Source organism: Oncorhynchus masou, chromosome 3 (genome assembly GCF_036934945.1).
Source record: "Oncorhynchus masou masou isolate Uvic2021 chromosome 3, UVic_Omas_1.1, whole genome shotgun sequence".
NCBI classification, from domain to species: Eukaryota; Metazoa; Chordata; class Actinopteri; order Salmoniformes; family Salmonidae; genus Oncorhynchus; species Oncorhynchus masou.
This window is the reverse complement of record NC_088214.1, coordinates 45,757,921-45,773,364: the sequence shown is the minus strand read 5'-3', so window position 1 is coordinate 45,773,364 and position 15,444 is coordinate 45,757,921. Positions and strand designations below refer to the sequence as shown.

Genomic DNA, 15,444 nt, shown 5'->3' with positions numbered 1-15,444 from the left:
AACACTGCATCTTTTTTGTTATTTTGACCAGATGTCATTTTCTGCAAAAGAATCCTCTAAATAACAATATTTTTATTTGGAATTTGGGAGAAATGTTGTCAGTAGAATATAGAATAAAACAGAAATGTTAATTTTACCCAAACACATATATAGTAAAACCAGAGAAACTGATAATTATTTCCAGAACTGTGTGTGTGTGTGTGTGTGTGTGTGTGTGTGTGTGTGTGTGTGTGTGTGTGTATATGTATGTGTATATATATATATATGTATGTGTATATATATATATATATATATATGTATATATATATATATATATATATATATATATATATATATATATATATATATATATATATATATATATATATATATATATATATACACACCGGTCAAAAGTTTTAGAATACCTACTCATTCACTGGTTTTTCTTTATTTTTACTATTTACATTGTAAATAGAATAATAGTGAAGACATCAAAACTATGAACACATAACACATAACACATATGGAATCATGAAGTAACCAAAAAAGTGTTAAACAAATCAAAATACACTGCTCAAAAAAAAAAAGGGAACACTTAAACAACACAATGTAACTCCAAGTCAATCACACTTCTGTGAAATCAAACTGTCCACTTAGGAAGCAACACTGATTAACAATAAATGTCACATGCTGTTGTGCAAATGGAATAGACAACAGGTGGAAATTATAGGCAATTAGCAAGACACCCCCAATAAAGGAGTGGTTCTGCAGGTGGTGACTACAGACCACTTCTCAGTTCCTATGCTTCCTGGCTGATGTTTTGGTCACTTTTGAATGCTGGCGGTGCTTTCACTCTAGTGGCAGCATGAGACGGAGTCTACAACCCACACAAGTGGCTCAGGTAGTGCAGCTCATCCAGGATGGTACATCAATGCGAGCTGTCGCAAGACGGTTTGCTGTGTCTGTCGGCGTAGTGTCCAGAGCATGGAGGCGCTACCAGAAGACAGGCCTGTACATCAGGAGAAGTGGAGGAGGCCAACAACCCAGCAGCAGGACCGCTACCTCCGCCTTTGTGCAAGGAGGAGCAGGAGGAGCACTGCCAGAGCCCTGCAAAATGACATCCAGCAGGCCACAAATGTGCATGTGTCTGCTCAAACGGTCAGAAACAGACTCCATGAGGGTGGTATGAGGGCCCGACATCCACAGGTGGGGGTTGTGCTTACAGCCCAACACCGTGCAGGACGTTTGGCATTTGCCAGAGAACACCAAGATTGGCAAATTCACCATTGGCGCCCTGTGCTCTTCACAGATGAAGGCAGGTTCACACTGAGCACATGTGACAGACGTGACAGTCTGGAGATGCCGTGGAGAACGTTCTGCTGCCTGCAACATCCTCCAGCATGACCGGTTTGGTAGTGGGTCAGTCATGTTGTGGGGTGGCATTTCTTTGGGGGGGGGGGGGCGCACAGCCTTCTATGTGCTCGTCAGAGGTAGCCTGACTGCCATTAGGTACCGAGATGAGATCCTCAGACCCCTTGTGAGACCATATGCTGGTGCGGTTGGCCCTGGGTTCCTCCGAATGCAAGACGATGCTAGACCTCATGTGGCTGGAGTGTGTCAGCAGTTCCTGCAAGAGGAAGGCATTGATGCTATGGACTGGCCCGCCCGTTTCCGAGACCTGAGTCCAATTGAGCACATCTGAGACATCATATCTTGCTCCATCCACCAACGCCACGTTGCATCACAGACTGTTCAGTAGTTGGCGGATGCTTTAGTCCAGATCTGGGAGGAGATCCCTCAGGAGACCATCCGCCACCTTATCAGGAGCATGCCCAGGCATTGTAGTGAGGTCATACAGGCACGTGGAGGCCACACACACACACACACACTACTGAGCCTCATTTTGACTTCTTTTAACTTCTTGAAACTCCCCATCCCGGATCCGGGTTTGTGACTAAAGCCTCAGGCTCATTAGCATAACGCAACGTTAACGATTTCTGAAAATCGCAAATAAAATGAAAATAATGTGTCTGCTCTCAAGCTTAGCCTTTTCTTAACAACACTGTCATCTCAGATTTTCAAAATATGCTTTTGAACCATAGAAATTGACTAATTTGTGTAAGAGTATGCAAAGCTAGCATAGCATTTTGAGTAGCATTTAGCACGCAACATTTTCACAAAAACCAGATAACCAAATAAATAAAATCATTTACCTTTGAAGAGCTTCTGATGTTTTCAATGAGGAGACTCTCAGTTACATACCAAATGCGCAGTTTTTCCTGAAAGCGTCTATGTGTAGGAGAAATCGTTCCGTTTTCTACATTGCGTCTGGCTACCGAAACGAACCGAAAATTCAGTCACCTACAACGTAAAACTTTTTCCGGATTAACTACATAATATCGACCGAAACATGGCAAACGTTGTTTGGAATCAATCCTCAAGGTGTTTTTTCACATATCTCTTCATTGATATGCAGTTCGTGGAAGCTTGCTTTCCTCTCTGTATCCCATGTAAAAATACTGGCAGGTGACTTTTGCGCACCAATTTCGGCGCAGGACACCGGGCGGACACCTGGTAAATGTGGTCTCTTATGGTCAATCTTCCAATGATCTGCCTACAAATACGTCACAATGCTGCAGACACCTTGGGGAAACGACAGAAAGGGCAGGCTCATTCCTCTCGCATTCACAGCCATATAAGGAGACAATGGAAAACAGAACCTCAAAAATCCTTGTCATTTCCTGGATGCCATCTCATCTTGGTTTTGCCTGAAGCTCACGTTCTAGGGCACGCACAGAGAATATCTTGGTATTTCTGGACACGTCAGAGTGTTTTCTTTCGAATGCTATCAATTATATGCATAGTCGAGCATCTTTTTGTGACAAAATATCTTGTTTAAAACGGGAACGTTTTTCATCCAAAAATGAAATAGCGCCCCCATAGATGTAAGAGGTTAGGACATTACATCAAAGTTGGATCAGCCTGTAGTGTGGTTTTCCACTTTAATTTTGAGTGTGACTCCAAATCCAGACCTCCATGGGTTGATGAATTTGATTTCCATTGATAATTTTTGTATGATTTTGTTGTCAGCACATTCAACTATGTAAAGAAAAAAGTATTTAATAAGAATATTTAATTCATTCAGATCTAGGATGTGTTATTTTAGTGTTCCCTTTATTTTTTTGAGCAGTGTATATTTGAGATTTGAAATTCAAATAGCCACCCTTTGCTTTGATGACAGCTTTGCACACACTTGGCATTCTCTCAACCATCTTCCTGAGGTAGTCACCAGGAATGCATTTCATTAACAGGTGTGCCTTAATGCATTTGAGCAAATCAGTTGTGTTGTGACAAGGTAGGGGGGGTATACAGAAGATAGCTCAATTGTGGTAAAAGACCAAGTCCATATTATGGCAAGAACAGCTCAAATAAGGAAAGAGAAACAACAGTCCATCATTACTTTAAGACATGAAGGTCAGTTAACACAGAACATTTCAAGTGGAATTGCAAACATCATCAACTGCTATGATGAAACTGGCTCTCATGAGGACCGCCACAGGAAAAGAAGACCCAGAGTTATCTCTGCTGCAGAGGATATGTTCATCAGAGTTATCAGCCTCAGAAATTGCAGCTCAAATAATTTCTTCACAGAGTTCAAGTAACAGACACATCTTAACATCAACTGTTCACAGGAGACTGTATGAATCAGGGCTTCAGGGTTGAATTGCTGCAAAGAAACCACTATTAAAGGACACCCATAAGAAAAAGAGACTTGCTTGGGCCAAGAAACACAAGCAATTTACATTAGACCGGTGGAAATGTGTCCTTTGGTCTGAAGACCAAATTGGAGATTTTTGGTTCCAACCGCCATGTCTTTGTGAGACGCGGTGTGGGTGAATGGATGATCTCCGCATGTGTGGTTCCCACCGTAAAGCATGGAGGAGGTGTAATGGTATGGGGATGCTTTGCTGGTGACACTGTCTGTGATTTATTTAGAATTCAAGGCCCACTTAACAAGCATGGCTACCACAGCACTCTGCAGCGATACGCCATCTCATCTGGTTTGCACTTAGTGGAACTATCATTTGTTTTTCAACAGGAAAATGACCCAACACAGCTCCAGGCTGTGTAAGGGCTATTTTACCAAGAAGGCGAGTGATGGAGTGCTGCATCAGATGACCTGGCCTCCACAATCCCCTGGCCTCAACTAAATTGAGATGGTTTGGGATGAGTCGGACTGCAGAGTGAAGGAAAAGCAGCCAACAAGTGCTCAGCATATGTGGGAACTCCTTCAAGACTGTTGGAAAAGCATTCCAGGTGAAGCTGGTTGATAAAATGCCAAAAGTGTGCAAAGCTGTCAACAAGGCAAAGGGTGGCTATTTGAAGAATCTCAAATACAAAACATATTTTGATTTGCTTAACAGTTTTTGGGTTACTGTCATGCCAACTCCAGCTCTTCCCAGCGCTCGAGGGCTCCCCAGCATTACGCACAACTGCCGTCCCCAGTCACGCGCATCAGCGATTATTGGACTCAATCAGGTGAGTCCTGGTGATTATTGGACTTACTCCGCTCTGTTCCCAACATCAGCATTGACTGTCATATGTCCTTGTTTACCCGTGTGCTGACGATGTTCCTGTCTTGTTCCAAGTCTGTTCTGATTAAAATGTTTGACTCCCCGTACCCGCTTCTCGACATCCGCGTCGGTCCATACAGTTACTGCATGATTCCATGTGTGTTATTTCATAGTTTTGATGTCTTCACTATTATTCTAATGTAGAAAATAAAGAAAACTTGTGCGTAGATATACAGTCGTGGCCAAAAGTTTTGAGAATGACACAAATATTAATTTTCACAAAGTCTGCTGCCTCAATTTGTATGATGGCAATTTGCATATATTCCAGAATGTTATAAAGAGTGATCAGATTAACTGCAAAGTCCCTCTTTGCCATGCAAATGAACTGAATCCCCCAAAAACATTACCACTGCAACTCAGCCCTGCCACAAGAGGACCAGCTGACATCATGTCAGTGATTCTCTCAATAACACAGGTGTGAGTGTTGACGAAGACAACGCTGGAGATCACTCTGTCATGCTGATTGAGTTCGAATAACAGACTGGAAGTTTCAAAAGGAGGGTCATTGTTCTTCCTCTGTCAACCGTGGTTACCTGCAAGGAAACACGTGCCGTCAGCATTGCTTTGCATAAAAAGGGCTTCACAGGCAAGGATATTGCTGCCAGTAAGATTGCACCTAAATCAACCATTTATCGGATCATCAAGAACTTCAAGGAGAGCGGTTCAATTGTTGTGAAGAAGGCTTCAGGGTGCCCAAGAAAGTCCAGCAAGCGCCAGGACCATCTCCTAAAGTTGATTCAGCTGCGGCATAGGGGCACCACCAGTACAGACCTTGCTCAGGAATGGCAGCAGGCAGGTGTGAGTGCATCTGCACGCACAGTGAGGCAAATACTTTTGGAGATGGCCTGGTGTCAAGAAGGGCAGCGAAGAAGCCACTTCTCTCGGGAAAAACATCAGGGACAGACCGATATTCTGCAAAAGGTACAGGGATTAGACTGCTGAGGACTGGGGTAAAGTCCTTTTCTCTGATGAATCCCTTTTCCGATTGTTTGGGTCATCCGGAAAAAAGCTTGTTCGAAGAAGACAAGGTGAGTGTAACCATCAGTCCTGTGTCATGCCAACAGTAAAGCATCCTGAGACCATTCATGTATGGGGTTGCTTCTCAGCCAAGGGAGTTGCTCACTCACAGCACATTGCCATAAAGTAAAAGTGATAACTACGTGGTCTGGGGAACAAACCATCAATATTTTGGGTCCATGGCCAGGGAACTCCCCAGACCTTAATCCCATTGAGACTTGTGGTCAATCCTCAAGAGGCGGGTGGACAAACAAAAATACACAAACTCCAAGCATTGCTTATGCCAGAATGGGCTGCCATCAGTCAGGATGTGGCCCAGAAGATAATTAACAGCATGCCTGGGTGGATTGCAGAGGTCTTGAAAAAGAAGGGTCAAAACTGCAAATATTGACTCTTTGCATCAACTAAATAAAAGCCTTTGACACTTATGCAATGCTTGTAATTATACTTTAGTATTCCATAGTAACATCTGACAAAAATATCTAAAGACACCAAAGCAGCAAACCTTGTGGAAATTAATATTTGTGTCATTCTCAAAACTTTTGGCCACAACTGTACATACACAGTTGAAGTCAGAAGATTACATACACCTTAGCCAAATACATTTACAACTCAGTTTTTTACAATTCCTGACAGTTAATCCTCGTAAAAAGTTAGGATCACCAGTTTCTTTCAAGAATGTGATATGTCAGAAATGTCAGAGAATTATTTATTTCAGGTTTAATTTATTTCATCACATTCCCAGTGGTTTCAGAAGTTTACATTGTGGCGTACAGCAGGTCAGCCACCAGGGGGAGACTCGCCGAGGCCTGGTGACAGACGGAGTATACATCACGAGGCGATGGCTCCATCTGCTGGACGTGCCAGGTATCGACGGGCTCTCCGGCCAGGACTAAATGGGGCTGATTGGGAGCTGGTGAGTAATCAAGGGCTGATTGCTCACCAGCTGTGCAAGGCCCATAAAGCTGCCAGAACGGTAGCACACAAGGGGAGTGGGGGAAGAAAGGTCTCCTGTACAGTTGGGGACGTTGGCATAGGTATGAGGGGGAGTTCAGTTTTTGTGCCCGACAGGATACAGCAAGAGCCGGAGCCCAGAAGACGGTATCCCGGAGAGGGTCGCATGGGGGAGACCTATCCTTTTTCTTTTTGATTTATTATTTAAATAAACACCCTTGAAACTGAGCTAATCATACTCTATCCGTGTCTCATCTGTGTAAACGTCTTGACCCAACCCCTGGTCTGCCACAACATACACACAATTTGTATTTGGTAGCATTGCCTTCAAATTGTTTAACTTGGGTCAAACGTTTAGGGTAGCCTTCCACAAGCGTCCCACAATAAGTTGCGTGAACATGCTTGTTCAATGAACCATAAACAATTAATGAACATGCACCTGTAGAAAGGTCATTAAGACACTAACAGCTTACAGATGGTAGGCAATTCAGGTCACAGATCGGACACTGAAGAGGCCTTTCTACTGACTCTGAAAAACACAAAAAGAAAGATGCCCAGGGTCCCTGCTCATCTGCGTGAACATGCCTTAGGTACGCTGCAAGGAGGCATGAGGACTGCAGATGTGGCAAGGGCAATAAATTGCAATATTTGTACTGTGAGACGCCTAAGACAGCACTACAGGGAGACAGGACGGACAGCTGATCGTCCTCGCAGTGGCAGACCACGTGTAACAACACCTGCACAGGATCGGTACATCCGAACATCACACCTGCGGGACAGGTACAGGATAGAAACAACAACTGCCCGAGTTACACCAGGAACGCACAATCCCTCTATTAGTGCTTGGACTGTCAGCAATAGGCTGAGAGAGGCTGGACTGGCAGGTCCTCCCCAGACATCATCGGCAACAACATTGCCTATGGGCACAAACCCACCATCGCTGGACCAGACAGGACTGGCTCTTCACAGTGGTCTTCACTGACGAGTCGCGGTTTTGTCTCACCAGGGGTGATGGTCGGCTTCTCGCTTATCGTCGAAGGAATGAGCGTTACACCGAGGCTTGTACTCTGGAGCAGGGTTGATTTGGAGGTGGAGGGTCCATCATGGTCTGGGGCGGTGTGTCATAGCATCAGCGGACTGAGCTTGTTGTCATTGCAGGCAATCTCAGCGCTGTGCGTTACAGGGAAGACACCCTCCTCTCTCATGTGGTACCCTTCTCGCAGGCTTCTCCTGACCTGACCCTCCAGCATGACAATGCCACCAGCCATACTGCTCGATCTGTGCGTGATTTCCTGCACGACAGGAATGTCAGTGTTCTGCCATGGCCAACGAAGAGCCCGGATCTCAATCCCATTGAGCACGTCTTAGACCTGTTGGATCGGAGGGCGAGGGGATAGGGCCATCCCCCCAGAAATGTCCAGAAACTTGCAGGTGCCTTGGTGGAAGAGTGGGGTAATATCTCACAGCAAGAACTGGCAAATCTGGTGCAGTCCATGAGGAAGAGATGCACTGCAGTACTTAATGCAGCTGGTGGCCACACCAGACTGTTACTTTTGACCCGCCCTTTGTTCAAGGGACACGTTATTCCATTTCTGTTAGTCACATGTCTGTGGAACTTGTTCAGTTTGTCTCAGTTATTGAATCTTGTTATGTTCATTCAAATATTTGTTAAGTTTGCTGAAAATAAACACAGTTGACAATGAGAGGATGTTTCTTTTTTTGCTGAGTTTATATTGAAGCTTTCATTAGTGTAACTGTCTGCGTCATTTCCAATCACCCATATATTTTTGGGTAAATATATATATATACAGTATATATATTTACTTTTTTCGGAAAGTATTCAGACCCCTTGAATTTTCACGTTGTTCGGTTACAGCCTTATTCTAAAATTGATTAAATAGTTTTCCACTTCATCAATCTACACACAATACCTCATAATGGCAAAGCAAAAACAGGTTTTTGGAAAATCTGAAATATTACATAAGTATTCAGATACTTTACTCAGTACTCTATTGACTCTATTGAAGTGATCACAGCATTGAGTCTTCTTGGGTATGGCGCTACAAGCTTGGCACACCTGCACTTGGGGAGTTTTTCCCATTCTTCTCTGCAGATCCTCTCAAGCTTTGTCAGGTTGGATGGGGAGTTTTGCGGCATGGCTATTTTCAGGTCTCTCGGGATGTTCAATCGGGGAAGTCTGGGCTCTGGCTGGGCCACTCAAGGACATTCAGAGACTTGTCCCGAAATTAATCCTGCGTCGTCTTGGCTGTGTGATTTGGGTTGTTGTCCTGTTGGAAGGTGAACAATCGCACTAGTCATAGGTTCTTAGTACAAGCTCTGGAGAATGTTTTCATCAAGGATCTCTTTGTACTTTGCTCTGTTCATCTTCCCATCGATCCGGACTAGTCTCCCAGTCCCTGAAAAAAATCCCCACAGCATGATGTTGCCACCACCATGCTTCACCGTAGGGATGGTGTCAGGTTTCCTCCAGGCGTGGCATTCAGGTCAAAGAGTTCAATCTTGGTTTCACAGAACAGAGAATCTTGTTTCTCATGGTCTGAGAGTTGCTGTCATGTGCCTTTTACTGAGGAGTGGCTTCCACCTGATTGGTGGAGTGCTGCAGAGATGGTTGTCCTTCTGGAACGTTCTCCCATCTCCACAGAGAAACCCTGTAGCTCTGTCAGAGTGACCATCAGGTTCTTGGTCATCTGCCTGACCAAGGACCTTCTCCCCCGATTGCTCAGTTTAGCCATTTAAGAATAATGGAGGCCACTGTGTTCTTTGTGGACCTTCAGTGCTGCAGAAATATTTTGGTACCCTTCCCCACATCCGTGCCTTGACACAATCCTGTCTCGTAACTCTAAGGGCAATTGACCTCATGGTTTTGTTTTTGTTCTGACATAAACTGTCAACTGTGGGACCTTACATAGACAGGTGTGTTCCTTTCCAAATTATGTCCAATTAATTGAATTTACCACAGGTGGACTCCAATCAAGTTGTAGAAACATGTCAAGGATGGCAACAGGATACACCTAAACTCAATTACGAGTCTGGGTAAGGGGATAGGGTGTTTGGAATTAGCTTTGTTTGGTTGCATGCCAATTCTCCACCCTTGCAAACTTTCTCACATGGACTTAACAACGTTAAATATTCACTCCTGCTAACACCAATCATATGCTTTTAACCTTTTAGGAGCACTAGATTTATAGGTAATTACTAATAATGCTTACATTACTTATTTTATTGATTTCCCACCCTTTTATATGTCAGAACACAAAAAAATGTGTCTCTGGCTCCAACCAGTGGCTGGCTGTGTCATTACAATCCATTTTTTCATCTCTTTGCCACGTCAAAGGGGCGGACCATAGAAAAGCAGCCTGCGACACAGACATTGCTGGATTGCTATTGAGCAGGCGGTTCTATATATACTGTAACTTGTATAGCTGTACGATAAAGAACTTGATCTACACAAAGCCTAAAATAAGTAAAGATGTAATTTTGTGCGGAAGTAACTTTTTAAAAACGTTTTACTATTAGCCCCACCCCCCCAATAGGTCCACAGACGATGCAATCGCCTGCACACTGCCCTATCCCATCTGGACAAGAGGAAAACCTATTTAAGAATGCTGTTCATTGACTATAGCTCAGCATTCAACACCATAGTACCCTCCAAAATCATCATTAATCTTGAGGCCCTTGGTCTTAATCCCGTCCTGTGGAATTGGGTCCAGGACTTCCTGACAGGCCGCCCCTAGGTGGTGAAGGTAGGAAACAACATCTCCACTTCGCTGATCCTCAACACTGGGGCCCCACAAGCGTGCATGCTCAGCCCCCTCCTGTACTCCCTGTTCACCCATGACTGCGTGGCCATGCACGCCACCAACTCAATCATCAAGTTTACAGATGGCACAACATTAGCAGGCTTGATTACCAACAACAATGAGACAGCCTACAGGGAGGAGGTGAGGGCACTCGGCGTGCGGTGTCAGGAAAACAACCTCTCACTCAACGTCAACAAAACAAAGGAGATGATCGTGGTCTTCAGGAAACAGGAGAGGGAGCACCCCTCTATCCACATCGATGGGACAGCAGCGAAGAGAAGGTGGAGTTTTAAGTTCCTCAGTGTGCACATCACAGACAAACCAAAATGGTCCACCCACAAAGACAGTGTGGTGGAGAAGGCGCAACATCTGACCAATACAATTTGAAATGGCCAAAATGTTGATTTAGACGTTTGCAAATTTCACACATTTTGACGATCACTAATGTCATAACAGTTTGGGTAAAGTAATAAAGTAATTGTCATAAAACTGATAGTAACTATATATAGAAATATGACAAAGTATGAAAATTCACATCATGAATTCACTATGATATTTATATATGGATTATGTACTGGACCATATCAAAACCAAAAGCATTCTGGGGTGGGGGGTCACTACTACATTGTTCAGAATATCACCTTGCTAGACTGGAAAAGTGTGTTGTGTGCTTAAAATCCTCATATGAGGTCGGTAGGACACTTGCCTCGGTGGCAGCCGAGCTTCCCTTGAGGTCCCGGGAGACAAAGAGGTTGACGATAGGCCTGCTGATTCTCTGCATGGCCAGGATCAGGGCCAGGGGCCACCAGAAACTCAGCATCTTCCTGATGGTAGCGTCACCCTGCGGGCGATGGAGAAAGAGGGAGGGAGGCATGGGAGAAAGTGATGAGAATTCCCAAATGCAACTGTGCAATAAAGTAATTCCATTGTAACTAAAGTTCCATCATATGGTGGAATATTAAGTCATATTATATTGTAACTAAAGTTCTATCTCAGGGAACCAGGTGCATATTGCCACGTTACTGGTACCCTCAAATCAAATCACTCAATTTTATTTGTCACATACCTGTGTTAAGCAGATGTTATTGCAGGTGTAACTAAATGCTTGTGTTTCTAGCTCCAACAGTGCAGTAATATCTAACAAGTATACAGTATCTATTGTTGTTTAAGATAGTGCCGACAGAGAGTGCTGCCTCACTTCTAGTCCTTAGGAAACTTTGCAGCAATTAGTTTTTGTATGTATTATTTCTCACATTGTTAGCCCAGAAAATCTTAAGCGATATTACACACAGCCGGGAAGAACTATCGGATATCAGAGCGGTGTCAACTGACCAGCACTACGACCAGTATGACTTTCCCAAAGCAGATCCTTTGTCAGAACCACCCAGGGCATTTGAACTCATTCCAGAGGCTGACAAAAAAACAACGCCGCCAGAGAAGAGGTAGACAGAGCGGTCTTCTGGTCAGACTTCGGAGGTGGGCAACACCACCCACCGCTTCCAAGTATATTACGTGATAATGTCCAGTCTCTAGATAACAAGGTAGACAAATTTAGGGAAAGGGTTGCTTTCCATAGAGACATCAGGGATTGAAACATACTCTGTTTCACGGAAACATGGCTCTCTCTGGATATGCTGTCAGAGTCGGTACAGCCACCTGGATTCTTTGTGAGTCGCGATGACAGGAATGAATATCTCTCCAGGAAGAAGAAGGTCAGGGCTGTATGTTCCATGATTAACGACTCATTGTGTATTTGTAACAACATCTGGATCACTACTACTCTAACTTCCGCGATGCATACAAGGCCCTCCCCTGCCCTCGTTTTGGCAAATCTGTGCATAGGAGATGTTGTACCTACTGTGACTATTAAAACCTACTCTAACCAGAAACCGTGGATAGATGGCGACATTTGCACAAAACTGAAAGCACGAACCACTGCATTTAACCATGGAAAGGTGACTGGGAATATGTCAGAATACAAACTGTGTAGTTATTCTCTCCGCAAGGCAATCAAACAAGCGAAATGTCAGTACAGAGACAATTCAACAGCTTAGACAAGAGAAGTACAGTGGTTCATCCTTTAAAAGGTGCAGTAAGTAAAGTAGTTGCAGCGTACTGCGGCGCAGCTCAGACAGGAGAAGTACAGTGGTTCATCCTTTAAAAGGTGCAGTAAGTAAAGTAGTTGCAGCGTACTGCGGCGCAGCTCAGACAGGAGAAGTACAGTGGTTCATCCTTTAAAAGGTGCAGTAAGTAAAGTAGTTGCAGCGTACTGCGGCGCAGCTCAGACAGGAGAAGTACAGTGGTTCATCCTTTAAAAGGTGCAGTAAGTAAAGTAGTTGCAGCGTACTGCGGCGCAGCTTAGACAGGAGAAGTACAGTGGTTCATCCTTTAAAAGGTGCAGTAAGTAAAGTAGTTGCAGCGTACTGCGGCGCAGCTTAGACAGGAGAAGTACAGTGGTTCATCCTTTAAAAGGTGCAGTAAGTAAAGTAGTTGCAGCGTACTGCGGCGCAGCTTAGACAGGAGAAGTACAGTGGTTCATCCTTTAAAAGGTGCAGTAAGTAAAGTAGTTGCAGCGTACTGCGGCGCAGCTTAGACAGGAGAAGTACAGTGGTTCATCCTTTAAAAGGTGCAGTAAGTAAAGTAGTTGCAGCGTACTGCGGCGCAGCTTAGACAAGAGAAGTACAGTGGTTCATCCCTTAAAAGGTGCAGTAAGTAAAGTAGATGCAGCGTACTGCGGCGCAGCTTAGACAGGAGAAGTACAGTGGTTCATCCTTTAAAAGGTGCAGTAAGTAAAGTAGTTGCAGCGTACTGCGGCGCAGCTTAGACAAGAGAAGTACAGTGGTTCATCCTTTAAAAGGTGCAGTAGGTCAAGTAGTTGCAGCGTACTGCGGCGCAGCTTAGACAAGAGAAGTACAGTGGTTCATCCTTTAAAAGGTGCAGTAAGTAAAGTAGTTGCAGCATACTGCGGCGCAGCTTAGACAAGAGAAGTACAGTGGTTCATCCTTTAAAAGCTGCAGCGTACTGCGGCGCAGCTTAGACAAGAGAAGTACAGTGGTTCATCCTTTAAAAGGTGCAGTAAGTAAAGTAGATGCAGCGTACTGCGGCACAGCTTAGACAGGAGAAGTACAGTGGTTCATCCTTTAAAAGGTGCAGTAAGTAAAGTAGTTGCAGCGTACTGCGGCGCAGCTTAGACAAGAGAAGTACAGTGGTTCATCCTTTAGAAGGTGCAGTAGGTCAAGTAGTTGCAGCGTACTGCGGCGCAGCTTAGACAAGAGAAGTACAGTGGTTCATCCTTTAAAAGGTGCAGTAAGTAAAGTAGTTGCAGCGTACTGCGGCGCAGCTTAGACAAGAGAAGTACAGTGGTTCATCCTTTAAAAGCTGCAGCGTACTGCGGCGCAGCTTAGACAAGAGAAGTACAGTGGTTCATCCTTTAAAAGGTGCAGTAAGTAAAGTAGTTGCAGCGTACTGCGGCGCAGCTCAGACAGGAGAAGTACAGTGGTTCATCCTTTAAATGGTGCAGTAAGTAAAGTAGTTGCAGCGTACTGCGGCGCAGCTTAGACAGGAGAAGTACAGTGGTTCATCCTTTAAAAGGTGCAGTAAGTAAAGTAGTTGCAGCGTACTGCGGCGCAGCTTAGACAGGAGAAGTACAGTGGTTTATCCTTTAAAAGGTGCAGTAAGTAAAGTAGTTGCAGCGTACTGCGGCGCAGCTTAGACAGGAGAAGTACAGTGGTTCATCCTTTAAAAGGTGCAGTAAGTAAAGTAGTTGCAGCGTACTGCGGCGCAGCTTAAGACAGGAGAAGTACAGTGGTTCATCCTTTAAAAGGTGCAGTAAGTAAAGTGGTTGCAGCGTACTGCGGCGCAGCTTAGACAGGAGAAGTACAGTGGTTCATCCTTTAAAAGCTGCAGCGTACTGCGGCGCAGCTTGCATGGTGCCGCAGAATTCTATGGCACATTATTTAAGAGTGAACCACTGGTACCATTAATGCTAGTTAGTGCTAGTTTGACCACTACAGGGCATCTTTGAGAAGCATTTGATAGCCTTCTATAGTGGCAATACTAGAGAATTTAAAACCTGTTTTTGTAAGAACATAGTATATGGGACTGATTTAAAGAAATGTTGCTTAACATTATGGGGTTTCTATTCCAAGAAAAACAAAAAACCCTCTGGGTTAGGCTGTCCTTGTAAAGAAGAATGTGTTCTTACATGACTTGCCTCGTTAATTAAAGGTTACACTAAGAGCATAACATTTCTACACCTCAATTTTCTAATTCTAGTCTAATCAATACCCAAACGGAAATTCAGTGAATCTCATTGATAAAACCTACACCACTTTTAACATCACATTACTCAACACTAGTGAGACTCATGTCGCCTACAGTATATCGAAAAATATGACGTGACTCTCCGCCAATAATTACATATGGAGGATATTTCTGTAATTCAGTGATATTTATTCCCATAGTAATTCGTTATGGATCCATAACTAAATAAACATTGAGTATTTTTATCATTATTTTATTAACGAAAGCATAAAGATGCCATTGTTAGTTACATTGTTTTAGTTTGAACGTGCAGACTGGCACTAAGAACAGAACAGTGGGAACGTATCCCTAGTCAGCTCCATTATTAGTGCAGAGCCCCTTAAAAAGTGTTGCCAGTGTGGCGGGGAGGGAATCCACCCCCCTCCCTCCCTTCCCCATGGTCTTAGGTTGGTCTTCTGTGCGCAGCTCTGCGGCCCATCCAGTGCCCCCTGCCCTCATGCCTTGAACCTCGCGTGCTCCAGTGGATACAGCTGGAGAACTGCAAGGCAATCTCATTGTGAGCCATGAACAATATGACCAGTATATATTGTTCTGCTAATAACAGGGTTAATTTTGGAGATGATTTCATGTAAAATGAGTGCGAAAAATACATTCTTGAACATATGGTGAGACATTGTTACTAATTTGTAAATAAAGCCTGTTTGTTTCTTAAAATGGTTTATTTATGTTTAGAGAGATCGAAACCAAAAACCTACAGTCATCTCTTGGGTCTC

At 44.1% G+C, this 15,444-nt stretch overlaps 1 protein-coding gene across 3 annotated transcripts in view; it reads right to left on the bottom strand.

The window, feature by feature from the left end:
- Window positions 1–15,444, bottom strand: part of ankhb (ANKH inorganic pyrophosphate transport regulator b) — a 112,627-nt gene that overhangs the window by 33,840 nt on the left and 63,343 nt on the right. For all 3 annotated transcript variants that reach the window (XM_064942588.1, XM_064942597.1, XM_064942606.1), the window contains one exon: window positions 11,115–11,249. In XM_064942588.1, coding sequence (XP_064798660.1) covers window positions 11,115–11,249 — 135 coding nt within the window. The remainder of the gene's footprint in view (window positions 1–11,114; window positions 11,250–15,444) is intronic.